General features: G+C 38.2%; 2 protein-coding genes across 4 annotated transcripts; one reads left to right on the top strand and one right to left on the bottom strand.

Annotated features, from left to right (window-relative positions):
* Positions 1–513: 513 nt before the first annotated feature.
* uba5 (ubiquitin-like modifier activating enzyme 5) lies at positions 514–9040 on the bottom strand. 2 transcript variants are annotated; one of them, XM_072680332.1, is made up of 12 exons: positions 8751–9040; positions 8579–8624; positions 8303–8392; positions 6387–6496; positions 6189–6275; positions 5620–5704; positions 4284–4388; positions 2637–2764; positions 2186–2321; positions 1978–2053; positions 1099–1205; positions 514–995 (listed from the first exon to the last, which is right to left on the bottom strand). In XM_072680332.1, the coding sequence occupies exons 1-12, from the start codon at positions 8900–8902 to the stop codon at positions 912–914; spliced, it is 1206 nt and encodes a 401-aa protein (XP_072536433.1). In that variant the 5' UTR covers positions 8903–9040; the 3' UTR covers positions 514–911. The 2 variants fall into 2 exon arrangements, with proteins under 2 accessions (XP_072536433.1, XP_072536434.1); XM_072680333.1 differs by having other exon boundaries at positions 8308–8392; positions 8751–8792.
* Positions 9041–11915: 2875 nt separating this feature from the next.
* On the top strand, positions 11916–26507 carry sh3glb1a (SH3-domain GRB2-like endophilin B1a). Of its 2 annotated transcripts, XM_072680362.1 has the most exons (11): positions 11916–12298; positions 14701–14842; positions 15289–15417; positions 16486–16619; positions 18345–18437; positions 20252–20341; positions 22754–22777; positions 23154–23243; positions 23392–23492; positions 23950–24172; positions 25224–26507. In XM_072680362.1, exons 1-11 carry the CDS (start codon positions 12236–12238, stop codon positions 25329–25331), a joined length of 1197 nt encoding a protein of 398 aa, XP_072536463.1. In that variant the 5' UTR covers positions 11916–12235; the 3' UTR covers positions 25332–26507. The 2 variants fall into 2 exon arrangements, with proteins under 2 accessions (XP_072536463.1, XP_072536464.1); XM_072680363.1 differs by lacking the exons at positions 20252–20341; positions 22754–22777 and having other exon boundaries at positions 11921–12298.
* Positions 26508–27977: the final 1470 nt, after the last annotated feature.

The raw sequence follows: 27977 nt of genomic DNA on the forward strand, positions 1-27977 counted from the left end.
CCCGTTACGGTTTCTTAATTGGAACTCTGAAAATCCATTAGCCCAGTTCATATGGAACACACTATAAATCTGTTACTAATCATTCATTTTGGAATTACCCCTTATGTCTCAAACCTGGTCCTGGAGGCCCACTGCCCAATTATTATTATTATTATTATTATTATTTAATAATTAATTTATTAATAATTAAAAATATATATATTTTTATATAAATATTTTTTATTCCCTGGTCCCAACACACCTGATCCAACTAATCAGCTTTTTATCAGCCTTTCATTAAGTGAAAGTAAGTGTGTTAAAGCAAGAGGAGCACTAAAATGTGCAGTGCAGTGGGCCTCCAAGACCAGGGTTGCTCTAATTGAAAGAAAAAAAAAAAAAGAAAAAACCCACAAAAAATTGTCTTTAGTCTTGTAATTGTGTTTGTCCTTAGCCTAGGAGTGCAGGTTCTGGACTCAAATTAAGAAGTATACCAAGTGTTGAATGTTATAAAAAAGGCTTTTTGCATGCTGTTACTTTGAGTGTCAATAAATACTTTATTGAACATGAACATCTGAATGTTTAAACATCTTTCAGCAAATAAAGTTACAGAGATGGCAAAGATCCAGTTCATAAGAGGTGGCGAAAAAATGTCTTGGTGTCCTTAGCTTTAGGTTGAATACTATGACTGTTCCACACAAGTCCAATTAAACAAAGGAAAACAATGAAATGTGTCTAATACACGTTTTCAGTCAGAGTTCTTGAATCAAGAACACCAATATAGACTCTAGACAGACCATAGTTCAAACCAAATGTTATGATACGCTTAAAAATGAAGATAAGTGTTTGTTAGTTGCCTTTTTTTAAGAAGTACTTTTACTCTGGTGGTGGTAAAGTTGTGCATGAGTCAGTTTTCATGTCCTGCTGACCTGGTTCTACATTTTCCTCATCTGAGCCATCAGCTCCTCTAAACTCTGGTCAGTCTCCTCTACTGTCTGTCCTGAAGTCGCATCTCCTTCCTGATGGAATTTTAAAAAGGCAGGGAACACAGGATGTTAAATGTTATATACGTATGTAATGACAAGTGCTATTATATGTTATAGTGATCATGCTGCTGTGTACCTTCTCAGGTATGGTGTATGCTACAGTTATGCCCTCTGGCAAATCTGGTTTTGGTCCTGATGCAGCTTGAAGCTCTGCTTCTGTTACCTCGGACACAAGCTCTATGCCTGCATAGCAGAACACAGAAGTACAGTTAGACAAATAATAGGCACTTAACACAGTACTAACATTAACAACTGGGAACAAGCATGAAGCTTGTTGTGTCAATTAGTCAATCACCCCGTATTTACACTCTGAATATGTTGGACAACCCTCATTTGAGTAGATATATAAAATAGATTAAACAATAAAAAGGAATTTACAAATGTGGAGAAATAATTAGGTAAAAAAACAAACACACACATAATTCAAGTTAAATTCAAAAGTAAAAATTCTAGAAAACAAACCATAACAAAAAGTGCAACAATGCTACCATTAATTACCTAATGTGTCCGAGCACATCTTCAAGTAGAGTATCAGGGTTTGTATCAAGGTTGCTGCACAATATTTAATATCAAAATGTATTCATACCATTTGTACCACACAACAGCATAATGCCTGAAATAATTGTATGGAAACTTCTGACCACCTACTGTACATCACATTCATCATACTGGGCTTTCAATGATTTCTTTAAACTGATTTCTTTAAACCCCAAGGGAGGGTGAAGCAGACTATATCAAATATCTCTCGTTTCACTTGAGAACAAAATGATAAATGGCAAAAATGTGCCCATTTCTTATGACCACCACAAACCACAAAGAGAACCGGACAAATCCCACGCAGAGAGGCTGAAAATAAAAAGCTGACCAAAACAAATATATATATATATATATATATATATATATATATATATATATATATATATATATTGCCCACACAGTATGTGGATACACTCACCCCACTCATTCTCTTCATGCACTACTTCCTCTTCCTCCTGCACTGCTTCCTGTTTTGGGCATGCTGCTTCTTTTATCTGTTTAAAGACAAATTATTGGCATTGCTGCTTGGTTAGAAGCATGGAACGTTGTATGTGTTTATGCTTTGGTCACTGATGCAGTTTACACTTAATACAGATGTGCCAAATAAGGAACTAGGGGAGGATCACCTTGTACTCTTCCTGTTGCCTTCTGCAGTGTTTGTCATCACACTGCGGGTTGGCTTTCATGGCCATCGTTGGAAAGAAGTCCAGCATGGCATTGTAGCCCAAGTAATAGCTGACTGTTCCAAATCCAAGCAGATACCTACAACACACCATTAGTACATTCAAGAAAATTAACTGCATGTGAGGGCCTCACCACAGAAACGAAAGCCCTAAAGAGGAAGGAAGTTATGTTGAGCCCTCAATGAGCTGTGTTAGGGCATGCCCCATTCTATCTCAATGAGCCAGCAAGGACAAGTGAAGGAACATTACATCAGTATGGTCTTCAAATAAAGTGTTCCAGTAATAACTGGTAAGAAATGCAGTAGCGATGTTAGTGACATACTGTTGCGAAGGACTTTGACGCACACATTAATGTGCCACTTCCATTTATAATAATACTTCAAGCAACTCTTACTTTAGGACATTTTGCACAAGGATCCCAGCAACGACACCCATGGTGGTGGGCAGACTGGCTGCACACACTCCATCCTTCTTCAGCGTTTTCTCATCAATATTGGCTGCCACTACCAGGGGAGGAGCACACTGTCACACAAAGACAGTTGGGAATTTAATATTTTACTAAAGTACACACCATTTTTGAAATGTGGGCATGTAACTTTATTCAAAAAAAGCAATTCAGTGAGCCTAATAACTTTTGATCGCATGTACTGCATTTATTAAGTCCAATATTACTATTTTTGTCACCAAACACATTTCAAAGTCCAAAGATACTGAACCAGTCCCTATTTCAATGGGTCTTGATGGTACGAGTACATAAATGTAAAATTGCATTGCTGCAGTACATTAATGAAGCACTATTGTGTGGTATTCTGACTTCAAGCTACATTATGCAGCATTTTTGTCTCTTTTAATAACTTCCAAATCATTGATGCTCCACTGACTTGTATGGTGAATAGTGCCTCTATTATTGCTACTACAGTCTTGGCACACTGATTTCTGCACTATATAACACTGGTGGAGCAGACAGGACAAAGCTTGCAGTCCTCATGCTTCTTTTACTTTCATTGACAGTTCTTTATCTCAGCTTGTACAAAAATGCATGTAGCAAAGATTTTTTTAAAATAACATATTATAACTAATGTAAATATATGCATGTCTGTAAACTGAAAACAAATTCATTTTCAATACAACAGCAGACATGGTCATTCTGATTGATGACAATAAGGGGGCTTTAACAGTATAATATCTGCATCTCAGATTCTAGATTTATCTTATGGAAAAGAAATCACTTTACAGTTTTTCGGAAATTGTTAAAAGTTGCTAAAAATGCTAAAATAATTAATCAGTTCATTTACACAAACATAAATTAATAAATAATAATAATAATAATAGTAATCACTTCATGGCTGCAGCAAACGAGTAGTGCCGTTTGGGACACAGCCTTTGCTTGTTTTAAGAGTGTTTATACAACAGTGTTTTGATTGTGCAGTTACTTCACTATCCCTTACTGGTCACTGAACGCTGATGCTATAAATCTGAGCCAAGAAGTAACGTAAATGCCCTGAGCAAAACAAAACAAGAATGATCTAAAACGAAACTCAAAGGATAAGGACAAGAATTGTCCTAAACCTGCACACCCTGCAGGTATTTATAGCCCCATCACCCTTGTGCAACGCCATCTGCAGGAGCCTGAAGTTACTACCATCTTAAAACATGCAAGGGACCTTCCATACTATACATTTTATGCCAAAATATATTTATATAATCATTTCATCCAACAATCCTCTGTGAAGAAGCTTTTAGAGTCATGAAACACTTCCTATGACCACCACTGTGAAAGATTTTGACTTGGCAGGTCTCTACAACAGAGCATTCCACATCAAATCATCCATCTCAATATAATTATACAGAAATTTCAATAAATTAGTGGAATTCCCATCTAAGAATATTTGGTAATTATAAGCCAAGCTGTGTTTTCTTTCTGTGTTTAGCCTGATCTAACAAACCCGAATTAACTCATTAATGAACAGTCAAGAACATTATGTGAGACATGTGAGGCAAAATGCTAGTGCTTTAGTGTGCAGATTTTTGTTAAACGTACAGCAAAGCAGGCAGTTTCCCCTGGAATGATGAGTTGTATGTGTCCAGACACAGCATTTTCACTGACTCCAGATTCCATCCAGATCTGACCAAGCTCATTACATGCCTAGGCAGAATACAAAACACACACATACACACAGTACATTTTAATGTGTGTGTATATATATATATATATATATATATATATATATATATATATATATATATATATATATATATATATACACACACACACATACACACACACACATACACACATATATATATATATATATATATATATATATATATATAGATAGATATTAGATAAGGAGAACTGAAGCGAATGAGACCAAAATATGGCACCCTGTTTAATTTAAAGAACAGTGAGCAATCAAAGTCTAATCATTATAATACATGTTTGTAGAAGTGCATCATAGCATGAACAAATGACATTTCTGATGACCTCAGAAGAATAATTGTTGATTTGCATCAGGCTGGAAAAAGTTACAAAAACATTTCTAAAGAGTTTGGACTCATACAGACTGTGTACAAATGGAGGATTTTCAAGACCATTACCCTTGTCAGGAGTGGTCCATCAACAAAGACCATGCCAAGAGCAAGGCGTGGAACAGTCCACAAGGACACAAAAGAAACCAAAGCAAGTTCTAAGCAACTAAAGGTCTTTCTCATATTGGTCCCTCAGGAACAATGTTTTGTGGACAGATGAGACCAAAATAGATATTTGTTGTGTAAATGAAAAGCATTCTGTTTGGAGAAAGGAAAGCACTGCATTCCAGTATAAAAACCGCATCCCATTTGTGGAACACGGTGGTGTTAGCATCATGGTTCGGGTCCGTTATACCAGCAAATTCTACAGGAAATTGTCAGGACATCTGTCTATGAGCTGAATATCAAGAGAAAATTGGGGCATGCAGCTAAACAATGACCATAAGAACACAGGTCGTTCTAAGCCGACTAATTAACAGTTACCGGAAACAACGTTTAACTGCAACTGTAAATCTAATATTTTTTGTCTCACTTGTTTGATTTATTTCTCCTTGTGTACTTGTGTGAAAAGCTGATGACAAATAAGGTCAAATGTATGAAGAAATATTGGAAACTATAAAAGGTTCACAAACTTTCAAGCACCACTGTATTCACCTTTCCTGGCATTTGCGGAATGTGTCCCAGTTTCAGGCTGGTCTAAAATAATTATCTCCTCAGATTATTCTGTGGTTTGGGGTGTGACTAATCTAATCTTTAACCCTCCTATCTGCTCACAGTCTTGGGCACAAATTGTTGAAATCTGTAATTTTCCCCAAATGTACACAAATGTGTTACGGTAAAATACCCACTGTGTTAATAGCCATTCGTGCCTCAAAATTATCCACACAACTCAACACCAAGTCCACAGGCTTTCCCTCCTCAAGACCACCATTACTAAAAAGACAAACAGACAAATCGCAAATGTCAGTGATGGAAAAAGCAACAAAGTAATAAACATAGACGATAGCAAAAGGGAACATGAAACCGAAACTTTTCACAGACAGATTTAAGACAATTCTGCATGTGGTTTCAAATCTGATTAGTTTTACCAAGTAAGATTGGATTTCATGTGTTTCAAAGCCATTTGGAAAGCGATGGCTTTTGACGTCAGAAAGTCAGTGGTGTACATTCACATATTATGGCTCAGAAATTTAAAGTTGAGGCTAGAGGTCATTGTCACAAGTACATCATTACTTTAGCAACTAACTCAGAAATGCACTGGCAAGCAAATCCGACTACAGTCTGACTATAAAGATTAGTTAGATTTGTAAATCGGAGACCTAAACACTCAGTGTAAAAACAAACAAATCAGAAACAAATCTGATTTGCTTTACAGTCTGAATGAAGCTTAAGACATTTATGCATTCAAAAAACACACCTGATCCGTTCCATGAAATGTGTGAAGTTGTCCATGGTGGTGATGTTGTAATTGTGTGTTTCAAAAACAACATCCGGATTGATGTCCCTGCAGGTGAAATGTGAGTAGTGAGGGTGATTGGTCTAACTGCATCTTTTCTACGTAGTTTTTTTTTTTTTTTTACTGAAAGCAGAAACGGTTTTCATGTGTCTCTCTCACCTCAGTGTGTGTTCTGCTGCCTCCACTTTGCTGAGCCCTGCTTGATGTGGCTGGAAGAAGAGGCGGTTCATGTTGGCCAGCTCCACTTTGTCATAGTCAAAGAGCAGCAACTGCAGACAAAATCACCAACAGAGCAGTAAAAAGAGAATCCAGTTAATACTGCAGAGCATAGCCAATTTGATCTAGTCATGACACCATAATCATTTTAATGCCTTACCTTACTAAGTTGTTGTTATGAGTTAATTATCTAGGCTACAGATTAATTATGGTTGTGGCTACGACTTAACTTTAACGTACTAGTCATGAGCCTTAATTATTTAAAACATAATTATTTGACTTTAGATATGGTTACAACTGAACTGCAACTTTTTAGACTGCAGCCAAAGCCTAAAGGGTGCCATTTATGCAGTATTTTAAGATTAAGCGTCTAGATGCTGTTTTAGAGGACCATTAAAACCCTGTTGTTTTGACTAAGAATGAATTACCCTGGCTTCATTAAGAAAAAGACTGAGCTCTGGCTGGTTTACATCAGCTCAAGGTTCACACAGAAGCATTTGAAAAATTAGGGCACCCCTCCACCAACAATATTGGTGAAGATAAAGATAATATAACTAAATAAATATATATTTTTTTTAATAATTAGCAAATAACTAATAGAAATGCAGTTTACATGTGAGGAAAAATAATTTACAAGTGAAACTACTGTTAACATGACCAGGTCAAACCGTCCAAGCAAGTTCAGACCAAGAGGAGACCACAGGATGTTTAAAAAAAGCCTCCAACAGTCCAAATATGTTATATTCATGGGAGATGTGCAAAGAAGAAACCTTTGCTGTCAAAAAAAATGACCTTGAAATGTTGGCAGTTGTTTCACTTGTATTTTTTTTTCTTGGGGGTGTAGCTTTGTTAGCAGCACTGTAACAAGAACCTTTTTTTTTTCTTTATCCCAAGTTTTACAGGAAAGTTGTCCTTTTTGTGTCTTCTCTGTGTGGTTTACAGTTACAGCGTTAGCTTTTAGCCTAGCCTCCACTTCTTTGTGTTTGGCTTTCTCACAAAATGGACAATGAAGAGATGATAAAAGCTACTCATCTTATAGCCTAGCACAGAAAACCACTCATTTTCCCAGCAGGTTTGAGCTCATCTCCTGCAGATACTAAGGTAAGGTAAAGGTGCACTGCACAGCGAAATGTGTCCTCCACATTTAACCCATCTGTGGTAGTGAACACACACTCACACACACACTAGTGATCTAGGGGCAGTGAGTACACACATACCCAGAGCGAAGGGCAGCCAACTCCAGTCTGGCAGTGATATGCAGCTCTTCAGTATTCCATGTCTCAGCAACAGCATATTTTCCCAAAGTAACTGCTGCATTTTACCACATTACAGCTTTAGGTGTAGAGCTTTTAGTGAACTGGGTGAACGTATGTTAATAAAAGGGGCCAAGAATTGTTTTGGAGAACACATTTGGTAAATTTTCCAGCTCCATTTTGGTTATGCCTGATTTTCATTTAAGATTTACAGTTCGTCACCTCCATGTACAGAACTCTCATTATTCAACTATGCCATGGTAAATACAGTTTTCCATTTTGGGGCACCTTTAATTATCTGGTCCCAAGCTTTCCTAAGCTGTGACCACACACTAGGATCCTGCTCCCATGCTTTATTTGTATTGAGACAGGCAGTCACCAGTAGTGTTCCAGACAACATACACTACATACTGTAGATACAGATAAATGTATATATTCTCAGAGAGTTAAATATATACAGGAGATGATTTTTACTTATTGTCTCACAGAGGGAAATTGTTTTATTGCATCTGCTTCGGCAAGGCCAAGGTTCAGATAAATAGACGTACTGAAGGGAGTGAAGTGTGTGCAGACAGGTGTGGATAAATTAGAGTAAAGCTGCATTACCTTACCAATGCCACACCTTGTGAGCATTTCTGCAGTGACGCTGCCCACTCCTCCCACTCCCACCACAGCAACGGCAAATGAGCGGATTTTCTACAGCAAGACACAGACAGAGAAAACACCTGAATTAGCTTCCTTTTTCGAATTATCCGTTCCACCTTAAATGACAGGCACCAAAGTAGAGCTACTGCAGCACTTAAGGTGGGAAGGAAATTTGGAATAAGAAGTCTAATAATAAACTAACACACTCTACACACGTTTATACACAGCATAACACACCTCATAGTTCTCCACTATCCCCATCCTCTTCAAAGCCATTAGTCGACTGCAGGAGAAAGTTAAACGGCATCATGAGTCAGTACGGTAAACGTAACGTTATCATATGGAACAGCAAATGCAGAAAATGATCACTTGTCTGGCTATCGTTAATTAATTTCTGTGTTAAGCAGACCTGTATGGGTTTGAATCCACCACCTCGGCGCTCATTTTCTCAATTTTTCCTCTTGCCCGTGTTTGCTCATCACCGCCTTGCCTTCGCTTGCACTTTATCAGCTCGTTTTCTAACTCACGAACTCGTAGCTTTAGTTCTTCGACTGTAGCCATTGCTCCTGAAAACGAAGCCTAGTTAAAACCACACTGGAAAAGAACGAAAAAAGGCTAAAGCAGCTCACTTTAATCTGCTGAATGTACACGTCTACGATTCAACAATCAGCTGGAACATAGTGTCGCACAATAACCTGTCCGAGTAGAAACCAACGTCGTGCTTGTCAGTGCCTTCTCAATTGAGCTTTACCGAAAAGATAATCTCCAGCTAGAATTTAAATAGCTAAATACAAACTTATCCAGTTGCACTATTCTATTCAATTGTATAAACGAAAACTCTTAAACTGAGAAGAACATGTTGTAAAAGGGTTACTTGACAGAGCCCTAATGTGTATTCCCCCCTGACGTTCACTTATGACGTAGAGGGTTTATGTACCAGGAACAAAACTACTGTTCCTACTCTTTGGCCCTTTCCCAATTCTTGCCCTAAACCCTAAACCTCTCCTGAAAGTGCACTTTTATGAAGTTGTCTAAGGGCAGGTACAAGAGGTGTGAGCGTTCAAGGCGTCTGAGAGTTTAGGACATACGTCGCCTCACGTCCATTCACCTATATACGCCACTGTTGCTAAAATGCCAAATACTGCAGATGCCACAACGCTGGATTTACTGCTATTTTGTTGTGCTGCTGCCAAAATGGAAGTGATACATGAAAAATCTGATAAGATTCTTTTATCTTGATAAAGAAAAAAGATAATACTTAAAAACTACTTTGATTGTCTTTTTTGTGGATAATGTCGCTGGATCGCAGTGGAACATGCATAATTGCTTTCGTGAAAGTTCATGAAGTCATGACCTAATGGTTAGAGAAGTGGGCTTGAGACTGAAAGAGGTAAGAATTGGGGGTGGATTGCCTAACCTCCAAATGCTCCCTGGGCGCTAGAGCTGGCCGCCCACCGCTCTGTGTGTGCGCGCGCTCACTGCCCCTAGTACACGTACACGTGTGTGTGTGTGTGTGTGTGGTCATATCATTAAATAGAGATAATTTAAACTACTTTTATAATACATAAAGTATATATAATATACATAACAACTCAATACAAGGCAAAAATGAAAACTGCTTGGTCCCATGAGCAAGGCCCTTCACCCTCTCTGCTCCCCAGCTGCCCCTGGGCACGTGTGCTCACTGTCCACTGTGTGTGTTTCACTGGTGTGTATGTGTGTGCTCACTGCATGGATGGATAAAAGACGGAAGCCAAATTCCATCTGTGTCACAAAAATGTTTAGAGTGTAAATAGCTAAGTAAATCCTGATTTCCAAAAGACATAAAGTTAAAGATTCATTACTGTATTTACTCAGACACTAAAGTTTGTTAAAGGGTGTGCCGAATGGTCAGTACTTAGTAACACCCACTTTAACAAGTATCACAGCTTGTAAAGACTTTTGTAGCCAGTTAAGAGTCTTTTAGTTCTTGCTGGGGGGATTTTTGCCTATTCTTCCTCGCCAAGGGCTTCCATTTCTGTGAAATTCTTGGGCCACCTTACAGCTGCTTAAACCTTTTGGGGTTCCCAGATTTTTTTATGGTGCTCCTTTACTTATTCACAAAATCAATGCACTAACCTTGCTTCAAATATGAAAATAATGTTTTTAATTGATGTTATGTCTTCTATCAATTTATCCTTTACAGACATTTTGACCAGGTGTGCCCAAACATACCTCTGTACATTTATTCTAAAACAACATTTTATGTACTGATGAAACTACCAATATTAAGCTCTAGAAAAGTGATGGAAAGGACAAGGAGTGGAGAAAGAAAGGATCTGCTCATGATTATAAGTCAAGCATGGTGGAGGTAGTGTTATGTCTTGGGCTTGCATGGCTGCTTCACAAACACTTACTAATCTTTATTGATGATGGAACCGGTAATGGTAGCAGCAGAATGAATTCATAACTCTAACAGAAACATTCTGTCTGCCAGTTTATAGAGAACTTGACCAGTCCATAAAAATAAGACTTGGTGTGAAGAGACCTTTTAGGAACAGCAAAGGCCTTACTCACCCTTTTTTTTGCACAGGCTTTCATGCTGCCTCAACACTGGTAAAAAAAAATAATAATAATAAAAAAATGCTTATACTAACGCTGTTACCCTCCACCAAATTCCCCTGCCCATTTCATTAAGTGAACAATTATGCTGTATTAAAAAGATAAACGGTTATGCTTTATTTCACTTAATAAATGTATTTATTTATTTTTGTTATTTATTTAGTAATTTTGACTAACACAAATCACAAAGCTGACCACAAGCAATGATGCAAATCTGACAATACTTAAACTAACATGACAGCAAACTAACACTAGTAACTACTGAGTCCCTTAAATACATAAATATACTAATATATAATAATAAATACTATTTATGCCTTTTTTTTAAATGCTTGATATTTTTAGCAAACCAATGTGAAAGTACAGGGTTCTGTTAATACATACCATTTACATGGAGCCAATTCCACAATGAAGTGTAATTGCAACATTTCCCCTCTGAAAAGGCAATTTCATGCTGTGGGTCTGAAAGAAGAATGTGGAGTCTAAAAAGGAAAGAAAACAAAAACAAATAAAGAATAACATTTGCGAATCAAAGGAGCAGCTGGTGTTCTCTGATGAGAATGCAATTCCACCCGAGTCCAGACCTTAACATCATTGAACGTGTTTGATATTATATTTAGCTGTTGTGACATCTGTGTACTTCATGTCTGTTTTTGTCTGGAAATTTAAAAAATGGTATCTAACTTAGTGGGTGTACAGTCTTATGCAAATGTTTTAGCACCCTGGTAGTCATGCTGGTCAATCAACATAATGAACATACCCATCCAATGTAATCAAATGTAACATAGCTACATTATGCTGGCCAAGAGCTGGTTAATCGGCACGTTTGCCAGCATAGTGTATTTGCCTGGATGACCAGCTTTTCAACCACCTTGTCCATCACACCAGCTACCGGCGAAAGCTCGGTCTTGAGCTGGATTTTTCAACAGGGTTGTTCTGTGGACTTAAGATGTTTATTTAAGAGATCTGTAAAGTTGGGCTGATATTGGATAGTCAAGAGAATGACTTCTGCCTTGGGTCACTTGAAAGGAGGTCACTTGAATTTTACTCAGTCGTCAGTAACAGCCTCCAGTCGAAAGCTGCACAGCTCCACAGGCCTTGTTTCTCCTCCTCCCCCCCGGGGCTAGGCTGCTCCCCGAGCGGCGTGGACCTTCTGGCGTGTGGGTGGGACTTTTCGTTTTCCACAGCCGGCTCTGGGCTGGTACGGTCAAGACGCTATCGATACGCTGTATCCGGTGCCGATGCGTGAAAGCCTACATTCTCTACCGACGCTGTTTGGAGTGCCAACGAAACATGGATTTCAATGTTAAACGATTTGCAGCGGACGCCGGAACCTTTCTGAGCCGGGCTGTGCAGGTAACGTTAAAGTTCTGGTTGAAGTGTCTGCCGAGGGGTGCCCATAAAATGAAACTTTTATTATGTTTAGCTGCAGTGTTGATGCATTTGACGACTGTCATCATACTAGGACTAGTTTGCTAGCTAGATTTGGAACTTTTCAGAACAATGACAACGAACAAAATCAGAAAATATGAACCACAGGAGGATTCCTTGGCTAACGTTTCTTAGCATAGGGGAGTTAGCTAGCTAGCTTGCTACGTTAGCTTGTTAAAAAAACATTGTGAATTGACACATTTAATGGCGAAAGGCAATTTTTATCTTGGATTAAGCGAACAGTAATTTTAGTCTTCTCAGCCGACCTAGTCAGGTTTTCTGTTCCTTTGAACAGGGGCAGGGTAACCTTAGCTAGGCTAGCTAAGTAGCTAGCTAGCTAACAAAAGTTTTGGGCAGCAAGCTCAGCACATCCGCTGTAGCCGCGCCAGCGCCTGCCTGGCTGGCTGGCTGAATTTCGCTTTACTTGCCAGACGGATCTCTCTACTTAGTGGCAGCTTACTTAGGTACTTACGTTGGGTTATTTGAAATTAGTTAGCTAGCTAATATTTTATGGCACAACACAGTCTGAGTCAAACAACAGAATGACCTAAAGTAAAGGTTAAACTATACGGATTTTTATTAAGAAACGCCCACATCGACATTCACCCAGCCCTTTATTAGGAACACTGTACTTATTCTGGGTTCCACAGGATGTTGGAAACATTCCTTTGGGATTCTGGTTCATGTTGGCATGATTGCATCAGGCAATTTCTGCAGATTTTTCAGCTCGTCCTTGGTTTCAAATCCAGTGACCGGGAAGGCCACTGAAGAACACTGCATTCACTGTCCTGTTCATGGAATAACACTCTTAAAAATAAAGGTGCTTCAGATGGTTGAGCCATGACAGAGCTGTAAAAGAGTAATATTGCATGAGTGTAAATAACAATTTAAAAGTTTAAAGTTGGAAGAATTGGTTATTCACGCTCACACATCTCTGTTATAGGTTTTTCTGTGGAACCATTTGAAGTGCTTCTATTTTTAAGAGTGTAGTTTGTGGTGACTTTTACTTTGTGCCTTGGTACACCATTATGCTGGAAGTAGCCATGAGAAGAAGGCTAAGTTGTGTCCGTGCCTAATCAGGCCTAAAAAATGGCAAGAAAAACATTCCCCACACCATAACAGTCTGTCAGGTTGGGTCATGGGTTCATGCTGTTGGCACCAAATTCTGACCCTGCCATCTGCCTTCAGCTGTCCAGTTTGGGGGAGCCCGTCCCTACTTCAGCCTCAGCTTTCTGTTCTTGTCTGACAGAAATGGAACCTGACATGATCTTCAGCTGTCGTTGCCCATGTCAAGAATTGACATGTTTGCATTCTGAGATGCATTTCTGCTTACCACAATTGTACATGGTGGTTATCTGAGTAACCATAGTTAGTCAGTTCAGCAAGTCAGGCTATTCTCTGTTGCCCCTGCTCACTAACAAGGCATGTTTGTCTATAGGACCGCTGCTTACTGGATGTTGTTTTTCTTAATTACACCATTCTGCATAAATTCTAGTGACTGTTGTGCTGAAAATCCCATGAGATCAGCACATAGAAATACTCAAACCAGCCCAGCTAGCACCAAGAATCACACCATATCAATCACCAACAAACTCAATCACTGAAATCACGTTTTTTGTGAACTTTAATTAACTCAGTGACGCAGAGGCTGTACTTTAACCTGGTTAGCTCTTACTGTAAGTTGTTTACGTACGTTTATTACAGCCACAGAGTAGGAAACTTACAATAATCTGTGAATTCTCTGTTTTATACACAGCACAACTCAATAATCAAGCACACTTATATGTAAAAATATATTTCCATGTAGTCTTCAGAGTAAATCCTGGAGTAACTCAAATATCAGTAGAGCAGAACCACGTTTCACATATCAACTCCCATCTACCAGCCCATTGTATTCAAATTCACACACAGCAGAAACACCAGTGGTCCCCTACTCTCTTCATAAGGTCCTACTTTCCTGCAGTGTCCACCCCAAACCACACCTAACTTATCTAATCAAACACTTCTGACGGTAGTAATGATATGTATATCATTACTACCGTCAGATGGGGTCGATGAGAGCTGCAGCTAAACTCTGCAGCCTGACAGATCTTTAGGAACAGGCTTCATGACCACTGTTCATTACACTCTCATCCCCCCATTATGTTAACCTTTTCAGACTCAAATGACAGCAGCCTGGAAAACCAAACAGGAATACAGGACTAACAGCACTGGTTGGAGCAGACAGTAAAGTTTTATATGATTGATCCGCCAGTGCGTGCTTCAGTGGATTTCATAAATGAAAAGGTGTGACTGGTGATGTAACAGTTTTATTTGTATTCTTCTAGTTCACAGAAGAAAAACTAGGCCAGGCAGAGAAGACTGAGCTGGATGCACATTTGGAAAATCTTCTCACCAGAGCAGAATGTACCAAACACTGGACAGAGAAGATTTTGAAGCAAACAGAAGTGCTGCTGCAGCCAAATCCAAGTAAGAGCACCACACATGCAATTTGTGGCTCTAATTGGTTTTCAGGGTGAGCATTTGAGAATCCTGTCATGTTCCCAAATGCTCAGTTTGGTTGGTTTCACACATACTGCTTATTTAAACCCTGTATGTAGGCCCACATTTCATTAGGCAGGCTTGTGTTGTAGTAAAAACAAAATACCAAATAAGACCTGTAGCATAGCCTATAAGGATTAGCATTTGACATTGATTACATTGATCAAAATCCTTGAAAACCTTCAGACAGACTGCTTTAACCTTAATGGTTGCTTTAACCTTTGCATATTAAAATACAATTCTACCCAGAAATTCTTAACTATTTCTCAGCACTTCAGTTAAGACAGTGGAACTATTATGTGCTTATTTGTATTCTGTAATGCAATAGTGATGTAGTGTATGTAATGAAGTATCTCTCTTGTTTTGCCTTGCAGATGTCCGGATAGAGGAATTCTTTTATGAGAAATTGGACAAAAAAGCCCCCACGCGCATGAATAACCATGAGCTGCTGGGTCAAGCCATGATTGACTCTGGGAATGAATTTGGCCCCGGGACAGCTTATGGTTAGTGACTACATTTACATTCAATAAGATTTTGCTTCTTTTTACAGATTGTTTCATGATTTTGAATTTGTATTTGTCATCAAATCAGCATCTGTGCAAATATGTCTTTTCATGCTAAATGGATTGGGTATACTAAAATGGAGGCAGTATTCCTGATCATAAAATAATAAAAATGTTATGTACTCTCTTTTGAAATAAAATAGTCACATCAAGAATCGCAAAGCTTTTTAGCACAAGACCCCTTGTTTAAGGTAGCAATTTGTGAGAAAAGTACAATTTACCCTCATGTAGTCAACATGTTCGGTGTAGGTATGGTGATAGGTGATGATTTTCACACTTGGACTGTTTTAACATTTTAAGTGGTCTTAGACTGCTGAGTCATGGTTTCTTTTGCATATAGTTGTGGTTCTCTCATCATGAACATGGCCATTTTAGTGGTTTCAGCGTTTCTTTGAACTATTTAACAGAATGAGTGTACAAAATTAACATAAGTTAGTTCAAAATTCTGGGGGAAAGTCCTCTTAGGACAATAATCTCAACCATCAATGCATCCGGCGGGCTAACATTAAGCTTTTAGAAAGGCCTTCCTGACATAAGCTCTATTGAAAATATGTGGAGTTTGCTTAAAATTCGCTTCCATGTCTGAAAACCAATTAATTGAATTGATCTTCTGCCAAGAACAACAAACTCTTTAGGAGAACAGCTATAGGGTTTTTATGACCTTGCAGCATTGCCATATTGCAGCTACAAGCCACAAAAGTCTTACTATTACACTTTATTACTAAGTATCTAGTATTAGGGTAACATATCTATTTTTTTTTATTTTATTTATTTATGTATTTTTTAATTTATATTGATGATTTAGCCGTGGTTTTGTACACAGTGCTAATTGGTGGGGTGTGTGCTTCCATTACTTGTTAGCTACAGTAGCTGGTTAGTTCAAGTGTAAAACAAAAGCAGCAAACATTAGGCAACAAACATTTCACATTATTAAATTTAAAGTAAGGACAATTGTGGAAATGTAGTTTTTGGTGCACAGTTATGATGCTTATGATCCTGTTTTTGTAGGAAATGCTCTGGTAAAGTGCGGAGAAACAGAGAAGCAGATAGGAGGAGCCGAGAGGGAGTTTATCCAGAGCTCAGCTATCAATTTTCTCACACCTTTTAGGAACTTTCTGGAAGGTGACTTCAAAACTATATTGGTAAGTTCCGATTTTAAGGTTTTATTGTCAGAAGTGCAAGATGAGCCCTGAGACCCTTGAAAAAGTTACTTAAGATTATTTATATATATATATTTATATATATATATATATATATATATATATATATATATATATATATATATACTTTTTAAATTTATTTTTATAATAAAATTACATTTAATAATAGTTACAAATGCTGAGTCAAACACACTTTTGCTTTGTCAGTTTATTTTTATGATTACCTAATGCACTCATTGCACTGTTATTTCTACCTGACCTGCTGCTGTTACTACTGTTTCACCTGTTGCTGTGGCTCTTCTTTAACTTGTTAAGTCTGTTCCTGTGTGCAATATGTACAGTTCTGTGACACTGCAGTTTCCTTCAGGATCAGTGCTATCTTATCTAAATTGCGATAAGACTTTTGAGATCGTTATAATAATAATAATAATACAATAGCATAATAATGAAATCACACCCTTTTTAAACGCTTTTAATGCTTAAAAATATTCAGACATTGGAATTTAATAAATTCATAAATAAATAATAATAAATAAAATAAAAGTTTGTTTTTAAACAAAGTTGACATGCCGGCTCAATCACATTAATGGGGTCTCTTCAGATCACAAAACTTATGTGATGCATTACCATTGTCATATAAAGAGATGAAGCAAATCACCTTTTGTGCTCTTAGTGGTGTTTGTTAGTTCTGCTGAATTTTGATCCTAACTATACTTGTACTCTTAGTGTGCATCAGGTAAGTGGTGTTTAAAGTCCCCTTCCCCATTAGACTTGATAGTTTTACACACTCTACAGTTGCCTTGGCTGAGTTCGAGTCAGATCTGGTAAAAAAAAAAAAAAAAAAAAACTTGACTGATTGCCAACATGGTTTCTGTTTGGACGCACAGTAAAATAAAACCCAGTGATTCTGCAGGTGTGGCACGCTTTACTGCCCAGAATGCAACGGTTGCAACACATGCGTCACCATTTCTATTTGTCTTGCAGTAGAATACAAGCTACAAATGTCTTTAACTTTCGCGTATGGCTTGAATAAAAAGTGTGAAAGACTACAGCAGCAAAACTATACTCCACACTGTTATGACTGAATTGAATTCTAGCAGTTGATCCTTGGTTCACATGCATGTCGATCTGTACTTGTCGCAGTTCGCTCTGTGGGTATGGAGACGCCATTGTTGATGCCTTGTTCATTAAGCATACTGTACTCTTTTCCTACACAATGGGTATTGCTGTCTGCTCACAGTTGCTTTGCTACTTCAGTCAAACGTATTTGTTAGAATATTAGATACACACTGTTCTCAAATAGGTCTGTTGAGCAGTTGTAAGCAGTTTGTCATATTTCTGTTTTGTTGTTTTTTTTTCTTCTATCCAGCCTTTAATGTGTTTGAATATTAACACTAAACATTGCTATCCTACCTGTGTTTAACACAGTGTTTAGATCTAGACAACATTCATGACTGCTGGGGGACTTGTGATTGGTTTCAAGCAGTTGATTTATTTAAAGTACAGGAATAACATGGCAGTTTTAAAGTGAGAGGTTCTTTACATTTGAGCAAACATGCTCAAAAATATTCAGAAAAGTTCTGAGGAGCAGGTGACCAGTGCCTAACACTCTTAGCAGCATGAAGCAATGGTTTCTGTGAATGTTGTCCTATGATGTCATACCTGTAATTAAAGCAGTTAAATTCTTTTATTTTGCCCTTTTAACAGAAAGAACGAAAGCTGCTACAAAACAAACGACTGGATCTTGATGCTGCCAAGACGAAGCTGAAGAAAGCAAAGATGGCTGAGGCCAGAGTTGCTGTAAGTTACATTACTTTGGCTTCTATGTGCTGATGTCTAAGATTAAACCAACAGAATGTTGTGCATGCATCAGATTTGTTCATGCCCGTTGCACATGTTTAGACAAGCTGTCTGTTATTTGGTGATATGCTGCAGGTTGGAATATAAACATGGTCCAAATCAGAATCCAAAAGAACATGCCATGCATCATCTTTTCTGTTTCAAGGAAAAGATCTGAAAATCAGATCCAACTGTTACCTTTATCATTGTGGGTTTTTTTGTTTAGTTTTTTTAAGGAAATGATATCCTACGTCCCTGGGTCTGTAAAGTTAAATAGTGGTTTTGTTACTGTGCCTTTAAGGGCCTGTCCACACAGATTGGAGTTTTGGCCTCCCGTCTGTACAAACAAAGCATTTTTGGTCACTGAAACCAGAGCTTTTTGAAAACGCTGTCCAGGGTGGAAAGAGTTTTTGTGTGGCCAGACAAAACCCAGCCAATTGTTTGTGTGTTTGTGTGTTTTTTTTGTTCAACGACAACATATTGTTGACCTGGGCAAGGTTGTTGCAGACTAATGACTGGGTTAACTTTTTTGTTCCGCTGTGACAGAATGTCCGGTGTGCACTTTGGGGGTGGGCAATACTGCAAAAGCACACATTCTCTGCTTGATCAGGAATGTGTGGGTGATTCTGAGACAGGAGTGCTGCCACAGCAATTTTCACATTCATGCTGTACTTTGGTCTGTTTTGGCTGTTACACTTGCATCTTAGGGAATTGAGATTTTGGTGCCCCCTGTTGTGCAGGCATGCTAACATCAGCACTTTTAAGGCTGTTTTTTGACAGGGAGAGATATGGGGGAAAACCTATGTTTTACATAATATCCAGATATACATATGAATGGCTCTGAAACTTGTGTATTATTGTTAGCTCTGTTCTGCCTGACTGCCCTGTATTTTCTCTCATTCACAAAGCAGTCCAGGCTAAAAACGGTGCTTATAGTCTTAGCCTGAATGGGTGGAGCTAAACTGCTGCTGCTGAATAGGCAAATATATGTAAATATATGCTGTTTTTTGTGATCTTGCAAGCACAATGCTTTAAACAAGCAGCTGTGTCTATATACACTATGTCCAAATGTTTCTGGACACCTCTTCTAATAAATGCATTTAGCTGCTTTAAGTTGCGCCCATTGCTGACACAGATGTACAATGCACACACAGCAGCTTGTCTAATCCCCGTATAGAAGTACTGCCAATAGAACAGGGCTCTCAAAGCAGATACATAAACCTGTTGGCACCATAACTAATGTCAGGTGTGGGCTAGAGGTGTATGAACCCCCCCAAGCAGTTGGCTGTGGAACTGTATTCTCTGGAATGATGATGCTCCATCCAATAATTTTAGGAAAAGGTGGGGTGGTTGTCATTCTTCATACTGACCTCACTAACCCTTGTGTCCTTGAATTAAATCAAATTCCCACAGCAATGCTCCAAAATCTAGTAGGAAGCCTCCCCTGGGCAGTAAAGGCAGAACCTCCAACAAAAACAGGATAAACACTTTTTCTTTCATTTTAATACCCTCGGTTCGGGTAAAAACAAAACACAAAAACAATGAATGAGCATGTGTTCCAATACTTTTGTCTATAAAGTGTATAAGCCTAGGAGTTAACTACTAATACTAGTAGTAGTAGTTTGAGTAGTGTGTACTTTTTCCATCAAACTAATAATTTTTTCCTTTCCCAGCTTAAGTGTTGAAATGCAACTTTTGACTGTTATGTCTTTGTTTCTGCCCCCTTGTTTGTTTGTTTGTTTGTTTGTTTGTTTGTTTTTAAAAACACATTTTAGCCTCTTAGCACTTCTCCCCCACCGGGAGATGTCGGCTACGTGGCTAACGTCTCTTACTTGGTGAACTTTCTTCATGTGAAATGGCTGAAGGTTGGTCCTTGTCCACTGTGCAGCTTCTCAGCAAGAGGGCATTTAAGTTCCCCTTTTAAGCTGCTGATTAAGCTTCTTTTAAACCCTTGTTGTGAGTATGACTAGCAAGCTTACCCATAGGTTCCTTTTTTTTTCTTACCTCCAAGGCTTTGCCAAGATTTCCATGTTTGCTCAACAGCTTCAAGCCATTTCAAAACTGAGGGTTCAACTGCGTTCCACTTTCAAAACAGAAGTAAGCGCTGTTTGAAGATGATCTCCTCATGACAAGAACATGCAGAATTTCAAGGCACAACAAACATCTTGCATACACACACTCACGCACACTTCTGCAAACGTAATGCTGTTTAATCCATTGTGCAGTTTCATAGATCAGCTGAACAAGCTGCTTTTTGGTAGTGCAATTGCTTCACCAATGATGTGATGCTCTTTAGCATTACTTCCTTTTACTGACACTGAAACTCTTTTAAAAAAAAAGCATTCTTTAGTAAAATCAGTGGTTCTGTATAATATCAAGTAGACTCGGGGAACCATTTGGATGGTAAATGGTTCTGTGCCTGGTTAAAGGGTTCTTCGTATAGGTGGAAAACCTTTGGTTGATTGTTCTAAATAGAGTCTTTTGGAAATGGGTATAGAATGGTTCTACAAGGAACCAAAACATTAAACTGTTATGTGATCGTTTAAGTTCCATATAGAACCCTTTTTAAAATAATGGTGTAGCCAAAAAAAAATCTTTTTTAACTTTATCCCCATGCCTAATGCCAGCATTGAACTGTGGAGCAGTGGAACTGTATTCTCTGTAATGATGGTGCTCCATCCAATACTTTTGCTCCAAAATGCTCCAAAATCTAGTCAAAATTTTTTATCTGGGCAGTAGAGACTGTTACTCCAACAGAAGCAGGGAAAATGATCTAATACCAATGTAAAATTAGAAAAAGTATTGTCCCATTTTGTCCATATAATGTACGTTGCAGCATAACAACACAGCACACTGTTTGCAGTCACGTGTGTATTTAGTATACAGTCCACCCTCATGCTTTGGTACATGCCTGAATGTCAGTGTTAGATTATTAAACAATACAGATTTAAGAAGGGGGGGAGGAAAGGGGAAAGTATCTTCATAGGGCTATGACTCGTTCACAGTCATTGTTAGGAAAGGTCAGGCGAAGCAAAATATAAAAAAGCTTTATAAATACTCCACACACCTATCAATTAGCAGCCATGGGGTTCTTTAAGCAGCTGCCTAGCCTGCCTAGTTTACAATGTTCAAATGATTGATCCCTACAAAGCAGACATCAGGTATCTGTTTCCTATAATTCGTAACTTAATTTCACAGTAGTTAATAGAAAGGTCAAGTTAAGGTCTGGAAGACCAAGAAAACTTTCAGATGGAACTGCATGTAGAATTGATAAAAAGGCAACTCAAAACGCCTGTTTGTCTGCAAAATATGTTCAGGAGTATTAGCATTGTGGTGATGCACTGTTCTAAAGTGCAGCGACACCTGTACAAATATGACCTTAATGGAAGAGTCTTCAATAGTAACCTTTTCCTGCATCCTTTTTTAATTTTTCTTGCCTCCATATTTGCATGGCACTGTACATAAGCTTTTTTGTTGGCTACATTGGCCTCTGTGGAACTGCAGTGGAAAGCTACAACTGTGAAGTTTAGACTTTAATGTAAGGGGAAAATGTAATAGTTTTTTGAAAGAACTATTCTTTGTTGTAGAGATGCACATTTCCACACTTTTCTTTTAGCCAAGTAACCATATTAATAAAATTAATATGCTCTGTAATGGGCCAGAGTGCAATTCTAAATTATTTAACAAAAAGATTATTATATTAATAGTAATAACTAATAACATGACATCAAGAACTGCACAGAAAGTAGGAAATCTGTGAAAAGCAAAATAATAAATTTGTCAAATGCTTATTTGGAGCGCAAATTGGTGTATTTTTATCTTACCACTACTTTTTAGGCCTCTTAAGGGTGTGTTTATACTTGTAGTTTGGAAGAAAGTGATGCATTGTTACATTTTTCTCCTGATTTGCTTTGCGTTCATACTGAAATATTTGCAATCAAACCAAAAGAGGGGAAAAAGGTGACATTCATTTTAATCGAACCAAAGCTGAACAGTATAAACACACCCTAAGTTTTTCCCTCAAATCACATGACCTTGAATTCATAAAACAGCAAGCACCGTTTATGCGATTCTGAATAACCCTCTCCTGACTTGCAGCAGTTGAGCGTGGTGTCGTGCGTATTGGTGAAGCGTGTGTGATGTTTTTATGCTACTTGTTGTTAAAGAAGTGAATTAGATTAGATTAGTAAGTGTATGTATCTGATTCATGAGTTGGTGGATATGTTGGTTCTGTGCTTGGGTGCTAATGAGTGTCCCTGTTTTTTAACGCTGCACAGATGTGGGCAGAGGAAGTGACAAAGGTAAGAGGAATGTTCAGACATTCTGGTTGTCCTGAGCTTTTTGGCAGTGGTGCGTCTACAGCAGCTGCAAATTGCAAGCAGTCTGGGAGCCTTGTTTTGGAACAGCAATGAAAAGCTGGAAGGAAAAGCCTCATTACACATCATTGTCCATGCTGCACTTGCAGTCATAAGCAGTCGATTGAATAGATGCAGCAGTTTTTGATACATCTACAGTTTTTAATTTTGAAACGTAGCTTTAGAATTCATGCAGGTTCCCCACTTTCACTGTGTAAGTAGTCACATTTTATGAAGTTCAACCGAACAACATCACAATGTTCTACTTAATGTCTGAATATATTTCTCTCTCTGTGTCTCTCTCTCACTCTCTTGTATATAGGCAGAGCAGGATCTGAAGATGACGCAGAGTGAGTTTGACAGGCAGGCTGAGATAACTAGACTCCTCCTGGAGGGAGTCAGCAGCACACATGTACGTACCGCACCTATGACCAAAAGGCTTGCCAGCTGTGTACTTCTTATCCAAATCTAAGCACTGTTGTATTTTGCTTAGTGTCTCTGATTCAAAGGAAAAGACCTGCATTGAACGTAAAGCAGTACTCTGTATTTGTCATACACAGGCTCACCACCTTCGCTGCTTGAATGACTTTGTGGAGGCCCAAACCACATATTATGCACAGAGTTATCAGTACATGGTCGACCTCCAAAAGCAGCTCGGAAGGTACTCTCACATCTCTGTATACTAAAAACTGCATGGTTCGGTGAAAAGTCAAATTTACACATTATTCCCATTACCACAAATTTATTTAATGTCGAATACATGTCTGGTTTCCAACATTTGCTTCTTTACTTTTGTGAGAACTTTTGTAGTTATAAGGCTGTTGTCATGAACACGTAATGGAATCCTGATCATCACATACCAATACCAAGGTTCTTTACACTCCTCTCTATTACAAACATGGTATTAATATTTATGTAACCGAAAGTGTTTTTTTATGGCATCACTCAAAGAACCATTTGAAGCACCTTTGTTTTTAAGAGTGTTGATGAAATAAACATAGTATGTCATTGAAGGGAAAAATTTAACAAATTTTAGCTTTTGCTGGACAGTATGTGTAGTTAGGACCCATTCTTTGAGGAGTTAGTCATTGTTGCAATTGTCTATCTTTCCACTACAGCTTCCCTTCCACATTCTCCTCCAACAATAACCAGGCATCGATGATCGGTGGGGCCAGCGTTTCCGTGCCAACTCTGCCAGTATCCACTGCTCTTTCTGGCATCGGTGGAAGGAGCTCTTCAGGCTTTAGTGAGCTGCTCAGCTCCGGGGGGAGCCGCAAAGCACGGGTGCTGTACGACTACGACGCTGCCGGCAGTAGCGAACTCTCCCTGCTGGCTGATGAGGTGGGTCTTTTTCCCTAGGTTTGTGTCTATGCAATAATAGTAGAGGAGGAAGTGTCAAAAGAGGAAGTAAAACTTTGACATATGGCTTTTAAAGGCTGGGCACATGCAATCAACTAACCTAAAGTATGTAGCTATCTATTTGACTAGTAACTGATATATACTGCTCTAAATCCACTCATTGAAAACAGGCAACAAAGCCACACAGTGTCTGTGATGAAAAGCACCCAAATCTTTACTTACTTACAGTGCCCCTTTGTGGAGAATATTCAGCCTGCTAAATGTCAGTCATTTAAAGGGGCTCCAGAATGTCAAAATGTTTCTTCCTTGGCATAAGTCATTAACTAAAGTTTAGTACATGGAAGTGACAAACTGTGAACCTCAAAGAAAATTGTACATGATTGCGCTCTCTTTTTAAAACCCCAAAACTGTTACATAGCATTCTTGACTTGTTATATTTACACTTACATAATTTACATAATCCCACCCCACTAGAGCAAGCCCTTATCAATATCGCTGCTGTCCAATGAACGTGTATCTAATTTTTTTTAAATGTATTATATACCTGAGTGCTAAGAAAACAATCATCAATTTTAATCAATTAATCAATTATAATACAGATAATATTGACTTATGTCATTTTTATATGTAGAATTTAGGTTTTAATTTTATACTTCAGTTGTTTTAGTGTTTTACTGAAAGGTCTGCATATCATCAGTTGTCTTTTTGAACGTGGCAAACTTTTGAATATAGGGTTAGGGGAAGAAACTACTCATCATTCCAAAACCACTCAAACCATGGGTCGCTAATATTAGCCAGTGTTATCGGTCAACTAACATATTGATCAGGCCCTACTGAAAACTCAGTGGCCACAGACATAATACTGTTTTGGCTTCAAATAAAACTCTCAGATGACTTTTAAAAATAAATTACTTCATAACGAATAGGAAGCCCAGCACAGTAGGAATTTCACACACATCAAACTGATCCTTTTTTATTTTTGACATGAAAATGTCTCAAACTGCTCATCACTTATTTATCCTCTCTTTCTCAGGTGATCACAGTGAGTAGTGTCCCAGGCATGGACTCTGACTGGTTAATGGGAGAGCGTGGAAACCAGAAGGGCAAAGTGCCAATAACCTATCTGGAGCTGCTGAACTGAGAGAGGAGTTAAAGACCTGAACAGCAATGGCAAAAAAAAAAAACCTGCGTGTAATTCCGTAGTGATTGTAACATATTTAATGCGTATATGCAACTATGCTTGAATGAGCTGCTTCCACGCCAACAGTATCTCATGGATATTTATGCCCAGCCAGGGAAGACAGTCTCACCAGAGGCCTTTCTGTTTACAAAAGTAAAGCATATTTTTGCAAGTGCTTCTAATGTGAGCGATCATTACCGCCTACACTCCATTTTTGTATTGGTGGAAAAATCTCCAACAAGTAGTTGGTTTTGTATTTAAGTGCTTTGCCAATGGAATCAGTTGACTCATGACTGAAATGTGTAAATTGGAAAGTTTAGGTCACACAACGGTCGATATAGACTTCACTATCTGGAATGTTTGCAAGTTGAACTTTTAACCTGTCTCTTGGGAACCGTTAAGGATGACTGTGCCAAGTCTCAAGCATTTCAAAGAAATTGCTTTTAGCAGGTAGGTGGAGAGGAAACCTAAAGTGATCATTATTAAAAAGGGGTATGCTCATTTGTAATAGCCATAGTAGCCTCAGATATAACCATTTGTGGCTTTGTGTTTCTTTCTTCTGTTTTTTTTGTTTGTTTGTTTGTTTGTTTGTTTGTTTTGTTTTGTTGTTTTTACTCATTTTTAATGCTCACAAGGAAACTTCACATTTTACATGACTCCCTGCTTTCCGTTTCAGATTTTGAAACCAGTTCATTCTAAAGACTGTTTATGATCACTGTGGAGAATGGACCAACAGTATTCAATGCTTGACCTTGTTTTAAGAAAGTACATCCGAGACTTTTATATTGTGAAGTTTTATACAGATTAGATTGCTGGAAGGTACAGTTAAGGTATTTGTAAAAGTAATGCATGCCTTAAAATATCATTGTGCCTTATCACTAAGTTAACTGTAGAGCTTTTTAGGTATTTAAAGCTGGAAAAGGTGGTCTAACTGTTTAGGAGCATTAGGAGTGTACATTGTGCCACACAAAAAAACTACTTTTAAAAGATGATTTTAACTTTAAAATCTTAAACTATCTGTACAGCATTTGTGGGTAAATTCAACTCCTAATACAACCCCTTAATTGCTCAGTGTTAATGTTTTAATGTTACTGTTTGGTCAGTTCATTTGTGATATTAAAATTGTTTTAAAATATCTATTTCTTTGCTTTGCTGTAAAATTGTTATTTTGAAATGTTTAGCCAAACAGAAACAGAAAGTCACAGTGATAACTAAGCAGAAGGCTGACAACACCGATATCTGTACTATAGCTAATGCTTTAACAACAGCTAAATTTGCAAAGAGTGGCACACAAGAGGTCTTTGCTCAAGTGTAGAGCCAAACCACTGCATCAAAGCATCATGACAGGCCATAGTTGGAGTCTATTGTGTGTTAGTGTGTGCACGCTCATGTTGCTCTTTCCATCTAGTATGTGAGAGCAATGTTACAATTTGTTCCCTTGTGGTTAAATTAGTCCATCACATTTTCTGATGGAGCTGTTCTAGAAATGCAAGAACCATCTACTGCACAGTGGCATACTTTTTATGCAGAAAATCTGATCGCACTGGGGACTCATTTTAATGACAACATAATACTAAACACAGATCAATAACAGGTGTAAACAGGCTCTTTGTGGTGTGGAATTCTATACATGCTATTTAAATGGACCCATTTAATTCAGTGTGATTCGGCTTCGCAACTAGTCCAAACATGACACACACATGTTGTAACCCCTGAATATTGTAATAGCCAAGTTAATTCTAAAAGGTGGCTTCAGAGTGCTCTTTCCACCCCTGTTGGGGTTATCAGTGTTCTCACTGCCATCTATTATTTTATGGTGGGTCACAAATACCTTTCAGGCACCCAGCTCATCTCGGCAGACCATCACTGTTTCCTACAGGGATACCAGAATATCAAAGTTTATTTGGAATATTATATTACATATTGTTTGAATAGTTTATGTAGTTCTGGCTCTAAGTACAGGGGGGAACCCTGTTAAGAGAAATGTTGACATTTCGGAGTTGAATTTAGTTATTATTGCTGTGCAGCTAGATATCCTAACTTAATATGCATAAAGTACCATATGCAGTACATGCACAAACTGTAAGTTTACAGTGGGAGTCCATACATTTATTTGTTTAGTGGAATTTATTTTGACCTGTTGTAGAAAATGGCATTTTCATTATAGATTAAAGATTTTTGCCTTTTCAGCTTCCTTTGTGTGATTGAATTTCATATTGTCAAAGTACCCCCCCCCCTCCCCCACACCACCACAACCGCCAACACACACCTTTAGTTTGACTGTTCCCTTTTGGACCAGTAGAGGTCATGCTTTCCAGTCAGGTGCTTTTATTTTTATCCTCCACATTTATTTTATTTGCTGTATTTATTTAAAAACAGTTCAACTAAAGCATTTTTAAGAATTTTTTGGAACATTTGAAATGCTACTCAAGATATCTGTTTTTATAGATGTTCTCAGAGATGGTGGCGGAAAAAAACTTCAGAAATCAGATGTTTCACCTTTTCAAGGTTTGACTCATGGCAGTAGCGTTCTGAATAAGCTGCCAGTGGCCTCTTCTGTATTGCCCCCTTAGTGAAGAGAGGGTTAAGTGGAAGTAGAGCTGCACA

This window comes from Salminus brasiliensis, chromosome 5, assembly GCF_030463535.1.
Source record: "Salminus brasiliensis chromosome 5, fSalBra1.hap2, whole genome shotgun sequence".
In the NCBI taxonomy this organism is placed as follows: Eukaryota; Metazoa; Chordata; class Actinopteri; order Characiformes; family Bryconidae; genus Salminus; species Salminus brasiliensis.

What these genes read in the sequence shown, in the direction of transcription:
- sh3glb1a (XM_072680362.1), top strand. Translation starts at nt 12,236, where the DNA reads ATGGATTTCAATGTTAAACGATTTGCAGCGGACGCCGGAACCTTTCTG. An exon ending in TGGCCCCGGGACAGCTTATG is followed by an intron (nt 15,418 to 16,485) that starts GTTAGTGACTAC and finishes CTGTTTTTGTAG; the next exon opens with GAAATGCTCTGGTAAAGTGC. An exon ending in AGGGAGTCAGCAGCACACAT is followed by an intron (nt 23,244 to 23,391) that starts GTACGTACCGCA and finishes TGTCATACACAG; the next exon opens with GCTCACCACCTTCGCTGCTT.
- uba5 (XM_072680332.1), bottom strand. Translation starts at nt 8,902, where the DNA reads ATGGCTACAGTCGAAGAACTAAAGCTACGAGTTCGTGAGTTAGAAAAC. An exon ending in GTGGATTCAAACCCATACAG is followed by an intron (nt 8,625 to 8,750) that starts GTCTGCTTAACA and finishes TTTCTCCTGCAG; the next exon opens with TCGACTAATGGCTTTGAAGA. An exon ending in CATTTCATGGAACGGATCAG is followed by an intron (nt 5,705 to 6,188) that starts GTGTGTTTTTTG and finishes TTGTCTTTTTAG; the next exon opens with TAATGGTGGTCTTGAGGAGG.